The sequence below is a fragment of the Phaethon aethereus genome (genome assembly GCF_964289735.1).
Source record: "Phaethon aethereus genome assembly, chromosome: 11".
Taxonomy (NCBI): Eukaryota; Metazoa; Chordata; class Aves; order Phaethontiformes; family Phaethontidae; genus Phaethon; species Phaethon aethereus.
The window spans coordinates 18590543-18608879 of record NC_138587.1 but is presented as its reverse complement, the minus strand read 5'-3'; the positions used below and the strand labels follow the sequence as shown (position 1 = coordinate 18608879).

The 18337-nt window shown below is 44.8% G+C and overlaps 1 protein-coding gene across 3 annotated transcripts in view; it reads left to right on the top strand.

Annotated features, from left to right (window-relative positions):
- Window positions 1-12806: 12806 nt before the first annotated feature.
- The window catches only part of LOC309408810 (6-phosphofructo-2-kinase/fructose-2,6-bisphosphatase 4), a gene marked incomplete at both ends in the record, with an annotated part of 29875 nt that continues 24344 nt past the window's right edge, over window positions 12807-18337 (top strand). For all 3 annotated transcript variants that reach the window (XM_082004781.1, XM_082004782.1, XM_082004780.1), the window contains one exon: window positions 12807-14496. In XM_082004781.1, the coding sequence (XP_081860907.1) occupies window positions 14397-14496 (100 nt within the window). The remainder of the gene's footprint in view (window positions 14497-18337) is intronic.

Genomic DNA, 18337 nt, shown 5'->3' with positions numbered 1-18337 from the left:
GGGCTAAGCGGGGGGACTCTCTGATTCAGCTGTTGAAACGCAGTGATGAGCCACCGCTTACCCACGGCTGAGCTGAAAACCTTCATTGTTCCTCGGGTCATTCGTGCGATGCTTGTGCTGGCGGCTTCGATGAGCAGTGATTTGTTGGCTGTGCCAGGGGAGCTGCCGAAATGGATGCTGCTCTCGCTCCTCATTCTCCACACCTCGTCGCCTGGCTCAGTGTTGACTCTATAGCAGGTCTTGTGCTCACGTGGCTTTTCGGAGTGTGGGGAGGGGAAAAAAAAAAAAGAGGTTATCGTTGAAGAAACTTGAAGACTCTTTAAGATTTTTAAATCTTTATAAACATTAATTCTGAACTAAACATTTTATATTGCTAAATGTCGAAGAGAAACTAATTAACGTGAGGCAAAACCATACTAAACCAAGTGTAACTCGGAGCTATCCCATGTAGGGTCAGTTGATTTTTGTAGTGCTCTGCAGAGAGCTGAAGATGGGACTGCATAAATACTGGTTGTGGGACTCCTGGTGCTTGTCCAATACGTTGTGGAGCGGTTTGCAAAGTTTCCAGTAAGTTTGCTTCATGTGGCCTTACTCAGTTGCAAGGCACTCCCATAATTATGGCTGCAATTAAAAGCAATAACATCCATTTACATAAGGTCCCAGTCCTTTTAAATCGGCGCATCATCTAATGAGAGCATGCGTGTTGGGATAGTTATGCAGGACGAGGGCCCACAGCTGAGAACGTTTTGGGGAGGATTTTGTTTCAGAACTTTTTTGAGGTCATTTGAAGGAAAAGTCTGCTTTGAAATAGGACATTTTGTTACAAAAAAATACTAAGTTATATTTATAACCCTTACCAGTAGTAGGATGTTGTTGAATTAGGTGCTTTTAGCGCTTCATTTTTTTTAATGTATCATCCATCTAATTTAAAAAAATCAGCCTGGTTACACCAGTATTTTTCTCAATTTGATTGCGTCAGTGTTCCTTCTGCTGTTATGAGTAAGTGATTTGGTAAATCCAACTTGCGGATGATATGGAATTGCTGACGAAACACTGCGGATGTGTACTAAATTGCTCGCTGAAGTTGCATCGTTTCCTTGGGCCTTAAACTCTGCACATAATGTCCACAGAGATGAATGTAAACATTAGACTTTAAATGCTGGGAAACCTCATACATTTGGGGAGCGTTTCAGCTTTCTTCTGAAGGAAATGACCTGGTGGAGTAATCTCACCTTCTTGCTCTATGTGGTTGTTTTTTGGTTTGGTTTTTTTTTTCAGTTTACTGAATATAGTGTAAGCTTGTGTCCCCACACCCTGGGTGGGGCAGCTCCTTGGGAAAAGTCACGAAGCAAATGTAGTAGAAAGGGTAAAAATTCTCAAAATACAACTGAGGAAGCATCAGCCATGCATCTGAGGAGTACTCGGTTCCCTGGGTCTGCTCTGGTTTTCCCCAGAAGCCTTTTTTCCCCATTTTAAGTCAGATAATTAGTCTGTTAACCTTTCGTCACAGACACAACACTTGACTTGCAGTCTCTGAGAGCACAAGAGGTTAAGTAATTAAATTGTATAAGGGAGTAAAAGAGAATGATGAACTGCAAACTCACTAGTCTGTCTAGCTGGGCTCTCCAGTGGCTAAAATTAAGTAATTTAAGTCAATTCCTGTTTTTACTCAGTTTTTATTAGGCGCTCAAAGTGGAGATAGGGGAAAGAGCCCCACGCTGCTTCAGACAGATTGTTATTTTCAGAGGTGACGGATTCATTTCAGGTATGATTTGGTTGTGCAGAGGGGTAGTTTCAGGGGGAGCACTGGCCTCGCTGACTCCCGACGGGATACCACGTGGGGCCAGATTAGCTAATAACCAGCCTTGTTCTTGGGTGCCTGCCAAAACTTGGCCCTAAATATTGTAATCGCCCGCTAATTATGAATGCTAATCTCCAGATGTACTTAACGTATTACTAGGTGAAGGACTGACCTTGTAGCTGTCTGCCGGTGCTGTGTGCGATGCAGCTGTTTCCAGTAAAATCACCGTAACGTGGTGCAGGTTGTGAATTTGTGTCCGCGCAAAGAGAAGCAGCGTTGGTGGTTTTGCGTGAAATGCGTTAAACTTACCCGTGCAGTGCAGTTGTAAGCGCCTTCGAGGTTGTGTTTTGATTACGTCAAACAAACTCATCTCTCACTTGAGAAGCTGGTGAATGGGGGGCTCGTGGCAGCTGGTGGCATCTGCAACTTTAAAGGATCTGAAGCAACACACCGGAATTAATCCTGAAGTCTGTAAGTGTGTAGCTGCCGCGTTAGGTCCTGAATGCAAACGATGAGTCTTCTAATTGCAGCTGACTTTTATCCGTGTGATGGATAAAAGGGATGCTTTGTAATATTTTATTAAGAAAATGGGATGGATTGGTCACGAGTGCCCTTGTGGAAATAATGTGTTTGTTACAGCTTTAAATTTGTATGTGTCGGTATAATTTCAGCACGACTGGTTACTTAGATATCTGAAATGACTGTGTGACATTAGTTGCCAGATGATTCAGTACGGTACTGTCTTGTTTACAGGCCACGCACAAGTAGGAAACAGTAGGAAAGGGTAAATCAGAACGGGTTTTAAGTTCTTACTTCCCTTTTTCACTCTAAAGTCGGCCACCCCAATAATTGTTTTTCCGAATGTGTATTTTCTTTCCTTTCTGCATAGCGTCAAGCCTTTGCGTCACGGTCTAGGAGCCGGCTGCGCGCGTGCCGTGCCTCGGCCGCGGGAATCGCTGGGCTGCCGGGAGAGCTGTGCGATCCGGGCTCCCCGGCAGCTGCTCTCTTCCAAACTAGAGCTACAACACGCCCCCGCCAGCCACAGACCTGTTGTGGGGTTGATCCGTAGCGGTTCGGCGATACCTAAACAAGGGACTTAGACGTGCTATTTCTGCCTTGCTCGGAAAAGCCGCTTGCGGTTGGCGCATCTTTTGAAGCGGACTCGCAGGTGAGTGATTTCTCCATCTGCGGACAGCAATGTATTTTGTTAGCTGGGTTAGTCTGCACTGAATCCGCAGAGGCTTGACTTGATCCTCCGTATGTTTTAGGTGCATAAATGGGAAGGTTTAAGCAGCAAGAAATCCTCAGGACTGGATTATATACGGTTTGCCAGTGGGTAGTTTAAATCAAAGGATGCAATATTTCTGGTGATGTATTTATAGTTAAAAGCTGCTATATGACTACACACAGCCCTTTGGTCATTAACTAATCAAGGAGCACAACAAACACGAGTTGTTTTAGTGCAACTGAAACAGCTTCTGACAGTTACTGCTGCCACAACAATATTTGGATTTAAGGCTGTCTTCCTCTTGAGTTTTCTTTTATGATCATGTGTCCCTGGAAAACTAATTGATGTTGTCGGTTAATAACAAGCAACATTTGTTGTTCGTGGGAGCCCTATGGATATTCTTAAGCAGGGAGCTCTGCAACATTTACCTTCTGCATTAAAGGGAAAAAAAAGTAGAAGCCCTTTGTAGTTTTCCCATTACTGATGTGAAACTGGTTTCCCCAAAACAATGGGGAAACCGTTCAGGGGTTCGTGACCTCTTGCAATTAAAAAATTTCAGATGGCTTGTAAGAGGCAAGCTGATGGGGTGAAGGAGGAGGGGGAAATAGCAGTGAGGCAGCCCTTGCCATGGAGGAAGCGGGCGCTCCTCTTACAGCCGAAGTCATTACTCATTGTTGGGAGCAGATGATCTAGCTGCCTTCCCCCCCCCCCCCCCCCCGAAATGCTCCGTTTGGGGATTAGAGTACAGAAACTTAAAATTCAAGCAGTTCTGGAAGAGAGGTCTCCCATGGATTTAAGTCTTGGGGTTGCAATTGCCTGTTCCTCTCCAAGTTGGGTGAGTTCCAAGGACTGGGCCTCATTTGGTATCAATCTCGCATCTGATGGGACGAGTCAAAGCACTTTGTGCAGTGGGAGCACTGGCCGGGCAGCTCTTCCCTCTTCGTAACCCGTTTTCACTGAAATGCGGGAGACTAATGTTTTTGAGACCTCTGTTCTGTGTCAAATAAGGTTCAAACTGGTCAATGGCTTCAGATGCCCTTGATGGCGAAGGGGGGACCCGAGGAGGACACAGAGCAACCCACTGTACCGTGGCCGGAGCCACCAAGCCTGGACAGCTGGTGGTTCACTGGGGGTGGCGAGTGTATGAGGACTGGTGTGCTTGTTTGCTTTTAATCCTTTTTGTTTGTTTGTTTGTTTTCCATCTTTATATTCCGTATATGTTTTGCATTCGATTTATATTTAAATTTAAACGTTTGAATGTGTGTTGGCACGTTCCGGTGCCAAAGGCTCTTGCTGTATGTGATGGAGTATGGCCTCCTGTACGCCTGAATAATTTTTTATAATTTATTTTCTCTAGGGAGACTTGTGCTGAAACAAAGTTGTTTTTAGGAATATAAAGAGAATTCAGGGGTTTTGATTAAAAAAAAAAAAAAAAAAAAAGGTGGTTTCTTTGCTAATATTGTGCTGGTGACTGTCACTTGGTAAATGTTTCCCCTTGCCTTTTATTTGTAGTATTTGTGTTCTTTAGCCTGTCTGCACTCTATAAATTAGATTATGTTGGCTGTTGTAATTTTATTATTCTTATTAAGCTTCCTCATTTACATATTGATCCTGTTAGTCTCAGGACACTGATAAGCCATCTAGCTGTACTTGCAAAATACATAGAAAATGAGAAATCTGCCCTGGAGGCTATGAAGACTGAGATTCACCAGCGATTTGGATCTCCGTATGTCTGGCCTGTGTTTTTTTCCCCTTCAGTGCTAGGTTTTAGATTACCTGACAGCACTGCCGTTTGCCAAATAAAAGATTAATTTTGCTTTTATTATAAATCCTTTCATCCATAGCTTCTGGGAAGCTTTGCCCTAGTTTTCTTGTGTTTTTATTTGGATGAATACGCTCCTTTTTCATAAAGCTTAAGAATATTTCCAGAGGCAGCTGGCGTCACATACGCTGTGAGGTTTTTCCCTCTTTGTGTCAGTTTTCCATGCTGGCTTTCCAGAAGGCTTTTTTCTTTCCTTTGAAAAACCTGCTTTCCTGTCTCCGTTGCCCACGGGACACGCACGAAACCAAGTACAACTGTAGGCGCATGTAGAGGACTGCGGCCCCATTAACTCGTTTGCTCTTGCTTCCGTTGCCATTGGCTTTTTCCTTAATGACCTACTTATCCCATAGGGTAATATATGCTGGAGAGAGAGAGATATATATATATGTCCCCTCATTTTTTTTGTTTGTTCTAGCTCTTGGCCAAGTCTAGTCCCTCTTACGACGTGAGGTTGTATAACCTCCACCTCAGCCTCTCCTGTGCTGAGTCCATTTTGGGTGCTTCCATCGATTTACATGTTATTTATGTCACTGAAAGGTTTGAAGACCCCTGCTTTGTTCTCGTTCTCCATGACCTCTCTGCACAGTCAATGAGATCTTCTAAGATCTCATTGTTTTTTCTTTCGTGATACTCTTCCCCCTTCCTCATCCCACGTTTTCTTCTTCTCCCACAATTTGACCTTGTCTTGCTCTTGTCTCCCCGTGCCCTATTTCAGGCATTCACATGGCTTCAGCTTCTATTATGTGCTGATGACTCACGATGCGCTCTACACCTCTGCCGGTCTGTCACCCTGTGCAGCGGCTGTCTTCCTCCTCGCCTTTTTCTCTTTGATTTCTCCATCAGGAGTCATTCAGTATTTCAAGCCCCAAGCCCTGGATGGTGCTTCCTACGTTCTCTTTACCTCTTGTGTTTTAAAACGCTGCCCACCTGATAGGTAGCTTCGTCCCAAAGTCTTCATGATTTTTTTTTTTTTATTCATTTGGTTTACTTCATGCATTTGGATCACATGCAGATTCTGCATACTCTTTATTGTCAATGTATTTCTCCTTTTCTAGCTCATCAGACAACTTTCCTGATGCATGTAATAATGTTTTACAGATGTTTTTCTTCAAAGTAGCTGTCCTGAGAAACACTACTTCTGAAGTCAGTTGATGGCACTTGGTTTTAAAGATAGCGTTAAGTGTTTTAGTTCCACTCTGAGAAGGCAGCTGCCCTTGTTTTGCTATTTTTTATATTTAGCAGCCCATACCCAGCTGTTACAAACAAGTGGGATTCATGGCATCCTAGCTGAATGAAATGACAAAGGATACATATACATCATAAATGTTAAAATAGCTAATATAAAACCAGCTGGAAGTGAGCATAATTCATAAGCCTTCCAGCCTGGAGAAGGGTTGTCTGTTTTATTTAAAATTACTTGTGCTCCTTTTAACCATGCTTTTACTCATAACAGCAAACCCAAACTCGGCATTTGGAAGGTTTTTCTAATATGCTTATGTGCCTGGAAAGGAACAGAGCGTTTTAAGGTGACAGAAACACTTTCAGACTGCTTAGTAGAGATTGCTTTTTTGCAGGCTCAAAGGGCACAAAGACAAACGTCTTTCTGGATGCAAGTACGTTTTTGCTTTTCCTTCTCTTTCAAATATTTCAAATTTATCAAGCTTTGGTTTTCCTGGGTTGTATCACGGATTCCAGATAACAGAGGTGGTGGTGAGTAAGTGGACTCGCTGCTGTATTACACTTCCAAGGAACAGGAGAGTGTTATCAGGGTACACCCTCCGGCCGTCCAGAGGTTGTGCAAGGCTGTACGTGCTGTTGCTGTAGTAACAACACCGGATACCACCAGAACAATGTGTAGGAACGACTGTCCGCAGTAGACTCACCATCTTGGAAACTCGCTATTTTCAGTTACCCTCTAGACCGGTGAATGTAAATGGGCAATTTGTGCAAATGCCATGTATTTTAATGTCCTCTTCCCGCACTTCTTAGAAGCGCACACCCCCTCACGTAAAGAGTTTCAAGTCCCTGGTATACAGTAAGCTGCAAAGGTTTTTTTAACACTGGGTTGTGCTCAGAAAACATGAATAATGGATGCCGTCTTTCCTTTATGTTTTGTCATAACAGAAAGATTTAAGATGTTGCTTAATGTTGTGGCAGTGGAAATAGTTTTAAGCAATACCTGGAAGCACCGCTTGAGGATCTGGCCTATTTTTCAAGGAAATAATTTCAGTGTTTTCTCAGAGGTGAAGGTGGGAGGTAGCTGCTTGGACCGGAGGTGTAATGGATTACTGATTTCTCCTTTAGATTTAGAGAACACAGTTAACACAGACCAGCCTCATCTCAGAGCCTCACGTTAGACTTGACACAGGAAACTTCGCTGCATGAGAACAATGGCATCTCGTTGGTAGGGTTTATCTCCAGACGTTAGGTTTCTCCCAAGTTTAAACGAGAGCGATTATTTCTTCTGAAATGTAATAAACACCTAAACTAACACGTTTATGTATTTAGAAATAATAAAAGTACTCTGAATGGCCACGCTTTCAAGAATGGTTCATGTAATGAAAGAACAGAGTGACAGTGTAGCAAGGTGTGTTTCTTAATTTAATTGATAATACTGTGTATGCAAATCTCAGTGTGTTCTCTGGGATTCTCAGGCAATCCACATGTTGGTGAGATGACGTTCTGCTGATAACCTGCATCTCCCCAAGTAATCTTAGATTGTCTGATAGGTTTTTATATGCATACAATACAACGCGTGGGTTCTGTCGAAAGCTATCCAAGACTTTATTGGTACAATTCTTACAATAAAATCCCTTGTATAGCTAGTGTTTGTTTCCTGATCGTTAGGTCGTCATGGTTTTGAAAACATATAACTGTGCTGGAATCAAGCCACACATAAACACTGCTGTAAGGGATACATCATTGTTTTGCATGCATGACCAATAACTATCATGATGTTTCAGCAGGCGATGAAGAAAATATAATGAATGCAAATTAGTGTGGGAATTAACCCTCTCTCCAGCCAAAGAAGTGTGGTTTGAGGCTCCTGAGCGCCCGAACCCTGTCAGATCTTCCCTTGTATCAGATGTGTTAATGATTGTTAGGAGTAGATGGGAACTTTTTTCTAACCTATTTACATTATACCAGTATTTTCTGTTTGGATGCATTATTTTCCTTATCTATGCTAAGGAATATTATTTTGTTTCAACTTAAGGAATACCTCTAGTATCTGTAATCACAGAATCATTAAGGTTGGAAAAGACCTTTTAAGATCACCAAGTCCAACCATCAACCCAACACCACCATGCCCACTAAACCGTGTCCTGAAGTGCCATGTCTCCACATTTTTTGAACACTTCCAGCCTGTTCCAATGCTTGACCATTATCTCCGTAAAGAATTTTTTCCTAATACCTAGTCTAGATTACACAGCTTTGTGTGGGATCTTGGATGTTTTTTAAATCTATTCCCCAGCTAGCACTGAAAGATTTCTTGTTCTTAGTAGTAGCTCATTCTCATGTAAAGCGTGATTACATATGGGCTTTTTTCTCAGTCTCTTGGTAGATTGATCTGTATCCAGGAAGTCTAATAGCAAAATGAACTCTTATAAAATAACTTCTAAAGGTGTATTGCTGAGGGCAGATTCTTTTTTAGTTCTGAATCCTTAGTGGCTTTGCTTGTCTTTGAGGTAGCAGTCTACTTCAAGACAACTGGAACTTTTTCCCTTTAGGCAGTGATAGGAAATAGGATATGGAGTGGATGGTGCCAGTAATAAACTTACTTGTTGCTCAGAAGAAGTGGAGTAGGTGCTAGAGCCATGTATCACAAGGCCTGGTCCTTGTGATTTCACTTCGTTTAGAATCAAGTCCTAAATGGAAGGATGTGTGGAGAGGGTATGGGGAACCTGCTGATCTTGTCATGTGGGATGCTTGAAATTTTTGGGGACTCAGTGGGCTATTTGTCACTTTTGTTGGATTGACTCCTGGGATATTAGACTGTGGGAAAACAAAAAGGATGGTACTTTTGGTTGAGGAGAAAACCATAGGCAGTCTTGAGGAGACGGGAAGTCTTCATTTAAGAAGTTGACGTAACAAAAAGTCCTGAGAAACTGAACTGAGAAGGTATGAATCAATGCATGTAATGTTGCTGATATAGTGTTACATCTCTCTTCCCCGATTGCTCATTGTGCTTGCTAAGCTCTTCATGGGAAGGAACTTACTCTATTCTCTGTGGGAAGTTGTGTGAGAAGTTTTTAACTTGTGACAAATCTCTTCTGCAGGATGACTGTTCCCGAGGCATCGTCTTTGTTGTCATCCAGGAGCTCAGGAACAGCCTGGGAGGAAGAGACACCTTTTCAATTGCTAGTGCAGCTTCCTTTATCTCTAGGTTCCCTTGGCAGTTGAAGAGCAAAGTTGAGTTAGTACTTGCCTTACAAAGATGACAGCGAACCTAGCAGACGGGTGTTGTGTTTTAGGTAGCTTGTTAAGGAATCCTCTTCCACAGTGAGGAGAAACCTGCCAGGCTTGATCTGTACTTCAGGAATATGGGATTCACCTGGGGGAGGGAGCAGTCTGTCCCCTGCTGAGGTCCTAATGTAATAAGGGATGTGATCAAACAGGCCAAGTGTCCCATCTGCTTCACAGTAGTTTTGGTCATTATAGCGGAAACGCAGTGCAGTTGCAAGTTTGGATGCTGTCACTACCCGTAAGCTGCAGCTTTTCACCGTGTAAGGGCACCGTAATAAATGCTTGGTCAAAACAAAAAGATCAGCGCTAGAGCCTACAAGGGGTGTGGGGAGAAATCTCTCCCAATTCCACTTGAAATCCAGTTTTGAAATGTTGGAGTGTTGTTACTTGTGAACAAAAAGGGTGAAGCATAGCTGTGTGTTTAGTCACCATCTCTTCTAATTGGCTCGCAGGGTTGTAACTGCTGTGTATATTAAGATAGCTGTCACTGGCTGTCCTCAGGTGATGCTTCCAGCTGCATAGATTTTGGCTGATGAAGGACTACCACGAGCTTGCTGAAGGTATACTTGACGTGTTCGGGTTTTTGGTTGTTGGCTTTCTTTTTTTATTTTTTTCCCATTAAAAGAGAAAATCAGTTATAAGCTCAATAGGAATTATCCTGTATGCTTTATACAAATATTGTGATACAGCGTAGGAGGCTGCTAGTTAGCTGGTCAGAGCTGTGTAGTCCATGAGGAAACAGGGAGCGCTGATTGGACCTTCTGATGGGGAATAAGGACTCTTACCTCTGATCCCTCCTCCTCCTCCTCTCACCATTGCACTATGTAGAAAACATAGATACCTACTTTAAAATGGGCTCATTTATACTAATTCCTGCGTGTTACTCCTAGCTAGAACACTAATCTGCCAGTCGCAATAGAGAACACCCGGATTTAGTTTTTTTGCCAGCTGTTTATTGCCAGTTGTGTGTATTGAGGTCAGGTGCTACTGGTTTTCTCAAAGTGGTAAGTAACAATACTGGCAGGGATAAAAAAATTTACCTCACGGTGTTGTGGAAAGAGAATTGCTTTAAATGAAAGTATGAGGTTAATGATGAAATATAATTTGTTCGTGTTTAATATCTAGAAAGAAATGGGGAATAATTTAATATCCAGAAAGAAATTGCGTTCTGCAACCTCCGACTCTAGCACGGAGCCAGGAGCTTTTGGGTACTAGCGTTCTGCGGAGCTCTGAAGCCCGCTGGCGGGGTGGTTACGGCGCGCCTTGGCCGTCCCGTTCGGAAACGTAGAAGCGAATTACTTCGCTCTTCGGGCGGCGCGGGACCTTGTCCGCAGGGCGGGGGCCTGTGCCCGCAGCCAGCCGCCAGGGGGCGCCTGCAGCCTGCGCGCCCGCGGAGTAGCCGCGGGCGGTGCCAAGGCGCCGCCTGGCGGGCGCGGGCGGGAGCCTGCCCGGGGCCGCGGCGTGCCGCTGCCGGCCCGAGGGTGACGGGAGGCGTCGGGTGGTGCCCGGTGAGGTGCGTAGCGAAGGGGAATAACCGCCATAGCACTCGGCTTCCACAGAAATCTCCGGTTCGCGTCGCAGTCAGTAACTGCGCCAGACACCGGTTCGGTGCGCTGCCAAGCGTCGGTCGGTTGTGGGGCTCCGTTTCTTGGAAAGCACAGCGAACATCACAGACAGCTTTATTTTTTAAACATCGGCAGGAAGGAGGGGAAAATAAGAAGCTTGTGTTTTAGCAGCTTTTTGTCTGGAAAGTTTTGTTCCATGCCCTGTACTGCAGGAACTTCCCAGAAAAAGTTTCTCGGCGTTTTGCTGCGCAAGCAGGGATATCGTCGTAGGCTGGTCAGGGCCATAGGTGCGGCGCTGAAACGTCACACGTGCTTGATCCCAGGGCCTGGCACAGCTTGGTGACTCCTTTGCAGCCATCCCGCTTGTATAAACCCTATGTTGTGACCTCTGGCTGCCCGTGTGCCCTTTAGTCATCTTACAGGTATCTCTAGCTGGATCTTCGGCACTGCAGAAGGGTTTGTGAACTGGTTTTTCGTGAGCTGTATCTGCTCTGCTCAGTGTGGCGAGAGGGCGTGGGCACCTGGAGGACTGGAAAGTCGTCTTTTCTTACTCCCAAGTAGTGAGCTGGTGCTGCCAGAGCCACGGTGGAAAGACAGGAGGCAGAGATATTGGGTGGCTTACGGATGTTTTACGGGCTGTCAGACTATAAAGTGGTGCTATCTTTACTGGGGAAATGAGATACATGGAAGTGACTGGCAGATATTGTGGAACTTGTATTATATGGTTGCCATATGATACAGCCTATTTACAGCTAGAGAGTAGGGTTTCTGTATCAGCAAGCAGAAGCCTTGGTTCAGTCTTCTCTTTTATTTCTCCCTGTCTGAGAAATAATTGCCGCTTGCTGTATGCATTAAACCGTAAGAGTTTCCTGTCTTGTCAGTCAGTCATTTGAAAAGAATAACTCTGTTTCTTGGCTCAAGCACGTTCTGTTTCTGTGCAGCAGTTAGTTAATTTTCCAAGACTGCCTTTCCCCTTGACAATTTGCCTCTGCAGGGAGGTGCTTTTTCAGGTAAGCTTTCAGCTCCGCACGGCCCTGAGAGCAGACGCTTTGCATAAAAGCCTTCCAAGGAGTAAAGGCTTATTTGTGGTTTCCCTCTAGCAAACAAAGCCGAGTCCCCAGCGCTTCAGCAACCAGCCCTGCTTCTCAAGCCTTTGTCTTAGGACAGTGGTTGATGACAACGTGATTGTGCAGAAGGTGATCTCGATCATTTATTGGGAATCTAATGAGCAATGTTTATTTGTTCTGGCTTTTTCTATGAATTGAATGTAGTGCCCTTGAAAACCGTGTTTTGAAGTGAGACCTCAGGAGTGGCACAGTATTTCTGTATTTGCTTTCTCTGTTTCCTCAGTCAAATAGCCCATTACTGCACTGAGGTTATAAAAAAAGAAAAACCAAACAACAACCCCTTAAATCAGTTTGATCAAAAACATGTTTGTCATCAGTCAAGCTGAAATCTTCACTTCACAAATATAGAGGCTAGCAGGTGACCATGCACACCTCTAATGTCATTGCAAACACCTGGACAAATCCTTATTTAAATTTTGCACAGGTGCCACTGGTTTAAATCTGCCTGAGCAAGAAGGGAGTTCACTGATGATGTGCCTTGTGCTTAGGGGAAAAGACTTAGAAATGTGGTAATTCACCCTGCAGACCTCTGAAAAATGCTGTTCTTGTATGAAAAACATCAGGTCAGTGTTTTCAAGCTGCGAGGTGGGTGTGTGAGTGGAGTTTCAGTTCTTGTGCATTGTGTGGATTTGCAGAAAGGAGGTACAAACTTTGTTTCTAGAGACTGGAAGGATTTCCTACATTTTCTGCTTAATGTTTGTAAAACAAGCCTGAGCAGTCTATTTTCTAAGTTGGCATTCCCGTTAATCTCTTATTTCTGTTATAATAATTGCATCTGTTGTGGACTTGACTGGCTTTACTGGAGGCACCGTTGAGAAAGCTGGAGCATCCCGGTGGCGGCATGCCGTGTGGCCATCGGCGGGCGAGGCCGGTCGGGCACAGCCCGATCCTGGACTCTATCCTGGAGTCAGTCACCTGCTCGTTGCAATGCTCTGTGCGCGCGGGAGGCGGGCTTCCGGGATTGACCTGGAACACAGATTAAACCGTTCCTGCTCATGACTCTTTTGGCAACCGTTGGAAGTAAATATGTACTTAGTAGGAGAAACCAAGAAGCTTTTAAGCGTTCAAAAACTCCCCCCAGTTTCCTGACCCTTGTAAACCTTGACTCCTATAACCCCTCTGCCCCTCCCCGCCTCAGCTATCAACTCGAAAACAAAATCAGGAAAAAAAATGCTAGCATAAAAATACAGTGCAGGCGCCTACAGTTGAAAATTTTAATCAGTTTTGAAGATGAAGGAAATCAACTTTGAAAAGAGGGAAGGGCAGGTCAAGCGAACATGTTTTTGGAAAAACAGTGCTAACTCTCCTGGGGGTGCCTCGCCAAATGTCTCTTTGAGAACTGATTTTCTGCTGTTTAAATAGCTACCTTTTAGCTTGTAATGAAATAGAAAAACTAAAAATGATCCTCAGACGCTCAGGGTCTGTCTAGTATTAAAAAAAAAAAAAAAGAAGCACGTACTGACCTTCATTTGTATTTAGGCCAGTGTCATAATGCCCGAGTGAATAATAATGAAAATGTGTATTGCACTTCACTACCATATTTTCAGTGTGTTGCGTTTACCTTCTGTAAAATACATAGACGTATGTAGTAGTGAAGTATTAAGCTTCTTTAGGACTTTGCTCAGCTCAGTTGATGGACTTAGTTGTGGCCTTTCTCTCGGTTGTAAAGCTGATGAATTTGATGTGGAAATGAGACAGCTGGATGTTGTACTTAGCCACACCACTGCTCGTACTGCAGCACAGCATCTTTCCAGTGTTAACTTGTGAATAGTTTTTTTCTGGTAGCTGAACAAGATGTTAGAAACCTATTGTTTATTTATGGTTCTCTGCATTGGTATTAGTTTAGCCTTCAAGCCGAAGTAGCCAAAGAAGAATGTATCAGTCAATGCATGACTTCTTAAAACACACTGCATGCTCTCTGGACACACTATTTTTAGTTTGTTTTTTTTTTTTTTTTGAAAAAAAAGGGTGGTGTTCCGTGCAGCTGGACTGTGCTGGCCGCAGAAAACGGAATCACCTGCTTGTCAGCGCACAACCCGGGCTGCGCCCCGGCCCCTCGTTATTGCTGCCTGCAGGCAACAATATATAAAACCCCCAACAAACCACAAAAAACAGCCCTGCTTTCCTAGCCCTCCCCAGCGCCGCCCCGGGCCTCGGTCCCTCCCGCCGCGGGGCACAAACCGAGGCAGGGAGCCCCGCGAAGGGCCGGTCCGGCCTGAGGGCCCCGATCGGGCCGGCGCAGCCGCCGCTCCCCGCGGGGGTGGCGGGGCTCCTTGTTTCCCGCGCCCGGCCTCGCCTCAGGGGGCGGCGTGGCCTCGCCCCCGCCGAGCTGAGAGGAGGTGCCGCCCCGCCCGCCGCCACTGCAGTGGGAGCCGGGAGGCGGGCGAGGATGGCGTCGCCGGCGCGGGAGCTCACGCAGAACCCGCTGCAGAAGACGTGGGAGCCCTACGACAACGGGCTGCCGGCGGGGCACAGCGCCCAGCGCGGCGGTGAGCGGGGCGGCGGCGGGGAGGAAGGGAAGGGGGGTCTGCCTGGGCCGCGCTGTCGGAGCCCCGGCGGGCGGCAGCTGTCAGCGGGACCCCCGGGCGGCCGCTCTTCTTCCTCCTCCTCCTCGGTTGGGCCGCAGCGAGTGAGCCGGGGCCCACGGAGCTCCTCCCGGGGGCGATTCGTCCTCTCCGGGGTCGGGGTGCGAGGAAAGCGGCGTGAGGGGCCGGAGCCGGGAGGGCCCCGCTGCCGTTACCGACCCCCCTGAGGACCAAGCCCTTTGCCTGGGCTTGAACGCGGCTCTCGTGCGAAGGGCTCGTTTAATGGTTCACCCGGCCCGGGGCTGATGTGCTGGGGACGGTGGGTCTGCTGCGTGAGGCCGTCGCCATCCCCCGTGGAGGATCGCCTGAAACGGCGGGGAAGGCAGAAAACCCCGAAGCTGCTGGATCTGTGCCCAACGGAAAGGCAACAAAGCTCGGCTGGGAAGTGTCTTTGCTGGCTGCTTTTATTGGTGTGGTGGTGGTTTTCTTTTTTTTTTTTTTCTCTTTAACGCCCTGGTTCCAAGGAGCGTTTATATTCTTCTTGAAGAGAGGCCTAAAAATGTCACTGTATTTTTTTTTTTTTCTTTTAAGGCCAATGCTGTGTCAGGCCATCTGTTGTATGAGTTAATGGCTTTCCTTATTTTGAGGTGCAGCCAACCAAGTCATCAGCCTCTAAAGACTTTGGCTGTGGCGTTTGTAAACCATAGTTTATTAACAAACTTTGCCTCGCGGTTTTTTTTGGTTTGTTTGTTTGTTTTTGTTTTGTTTGTTTTTTTTTCCCCCCCCTCCTTACTTTAATAACTGAGGTTCAGCACACGGCAATTTTGCAGACAAAAGCGGCTTTTTCGTGGGGAATTGTTTTTATTTGTCATGCAAAGAGGCTGCGCTGACAGAAGGAGCTGAGGGCTCTGCTGGTATGGCAGGCGTCCATGGGCTGCTGCCTCTCGGCTCTCCTCTTGCCTTGGTCCAGCCCCTGATAAAAAAAAGAAAAACAAGAAAAAGCCCCAATTTTCTTGGTTTCCGCTAGGCAAGCGGGCGTGTGTTTCTGTATGCACTGAATTACTTCAGTATCTGAAAAAAAGTAGGTGTTAAGAGGAGGCGAATGCCAAAATAAAAAAGGGTCAGAAAGTGTGTATAATTGATTTTGTAAACACGCTCAGGAGAATGCTTCGTTTTGGTCTTAACGTGGCATCTCTTTTCCAAACAAAATAACGTTTCTTACAGCTTTGACACGTGCACTGTGCTTTACCTAGAAAACCAAACAACCCAAAAGAAACTCCCAAGAACAAAATTGCACATTGGTCACATGTAATGTGCTGACATATGGAGTCTTCCTCAGAATTACTTAGCTTCTCTTGAGTATAAACTAACTTAAAAAAAAAAAATTCACATACCTGTTTTTTGTAGGATTCTATATTTTTTTATGCCCAAGGCCCCATATAAGTGAAAAACCTTTTTGCTAGAAAAACAGATTTGGAAATACTTTTTATCTTTTTGTTTTTGCATGCATTTGCTCTTGCACCGTACCATAATGTGTCTATGGTAATGTATGATACATAGGAATTACAAACACCCGAGAGAGGAGCAGAGCTTGTTCTTCCTTGATAAAACCATCTATGTTCTTTCAGCAAACTGAGAACACTTTGTGATTTTTCCCGTGCAAGGGGGCTGCAGAGTCATTTATCCTCAGATCTCCACATATTACGCATTGCCACGTGTTCTGATGAGGCAGTGTGACCTGTGGGCCCTGTAGCCGTGCTGTGACAGCTCAGGATGGACTGCCCAGGCTGGGTGATGTGGGGCAGTGCTGGGTTGACCAGTTCCAGTTCTCTGCTTTTACAGGTAACTCTGTTAACCATTACTGTTCAAAAATCTCAAGTCAGAAGTCGATTTCTTGTCCTCAAGAGTAGCTTTCCAGGGGAAGCAGTGAAGCTAGTCTCTCGATGTCTTCTGAATTTCTCGGCTAAGCAAGATGAACTCTGTCAGTGTCCTTTTGTTGTTTTTTTTTTTTCATTTCCTCATTCATGCTGATGACCTTTATCTGCACTACTTTTTAGTCTTACTTTGTCTTTCTAGAAGGTGGGTGAGCAGGATCGTGCACACTTGCAGTTGAGGACTTGGCAGATCCATCTTCAAAGGGGCTTACCTGTTCGCTGTTTTTAGCGTGATTTTCTAAAAGTTGTAGCAACTATAATTATCTGAGGAAGAAGAAATCTGGTTACTTGTGCCAAGGTTTACCTGTCATGGGGCTTCAAAGAGCTAGTTCTTCTAGTCTGTGCATTATGAGGTCTTCATAAGAGGAGTTCAGGCCATATGCAGCCTACTAAGCAAGACTGAGCTTTTATAGCTGGTGACACCAGTAAAATGAAGGTAACTGTTCTAAATTACCTTCCAAAATAAGACTTGAAAGCAGTAGAAATGCACATTTTTATTAATAACTGCCACTTAACCTTTTGTGATCTTTTGTGAAAGGTTTTGTCTGTAAACCGGTTGCAGTAAAGCTACTCTGGCATCGGATGTCACATTGCTTCAAGCTCTGTGAATCCAGCAATGGGCTACAAACATGGACATAAAAAATAAATAGCAAAGTGTGCTGCGGTGAAAGTTTTGAGAGCCTTGCAGAGGATGTTTACAGAGTGAGATAAATAGTGAACTTCCTGTGGTTAAACATTATTTTTCCCCCTACTAGAGTTAATGGCTTTGTTTCCCTAAATCTGATGGAATTTGGTGATTTTTTTATTTGCTGTTCATACAGCGGTATGAATGTACCTCAGGTCAAAACCAAAAAAGTATCAAGTGAAGATTATCTTTGCTCTAAAGAACTCTATCCTTTGAGCTCATGCTGCTTATGTGTATTTGTACTCACAGCCCTAGGAACTGAAGATCAGGATGTATGATGGGGCCACTGCTGTTGGCATCAAAGCTGTAGGAAGTAAATGTTAACCCTGAGCAACTGGATGGCAGAGCAGCTGGTGGCACAAGGCTGGCTAGAGGACAGATATGAATTCTGAATCCCTTGTACCAAGGTGATGTTAGAAACTGGTGATTCGGACAAAAAGAGGAGAGACAAATGAGAAGATGATGGACTCCTTCAGGTATAGGAGCAGGATGCTCTTCAGGAAGAGCAGCAGGATGGGGAACTCGTCCCTGCGGGATGTGAAGAAGGGTAACTGATTGTCATCATTGATCATCAGGGAAAAGACGGATTAGCAGTAGTTAAATTGGCTAAGGGATAGGGGAAAACATGTAGGGCTAACCTTATTTGGAAGGGTGGTTGTGTTGGCTTATAGTTAAAGATCTTTGTGTATGAGCCTCTAAATAGTACAGTGATTTCGGAGAACAAGCCTTGAGTCGAAGGCCACAGAATCAGCAAGAGTAGTTCGTAAACTTCAGATGGCTAACTGTAGCAGCTTGATACAAAAAGCATCTGACCTTGAAAAGTTGACTTAAAAATTTAACACAGATAAGAAGAAAAAAAGAAAAATCTCATTTTGGATGAAAGGAAGGGACAGCTGATAATATGTTAGGTAGTAGGTAAACTTTAAAAACACCAACTCTCGTCTCTGATTTCACAAGATGATGTGAGTTTTGAGGGCTGATGAAATGCTGTGCAGCTGATGTAGGTTGTTCAATGTCCCACTTTGGTTTCGCAACCACCTTCTGCATCTTGCATTATTTCACAATAGAGTTTAAGGGGCGAGAAATGAGCATGTCGTTTCTTCTTTCCTTGACTGTTAAGCCTTAAACTTTAGAAGGGTAGACAGTCATAATTTTACTCTGACCTGCAACTTGCCGTTTTGTTCAG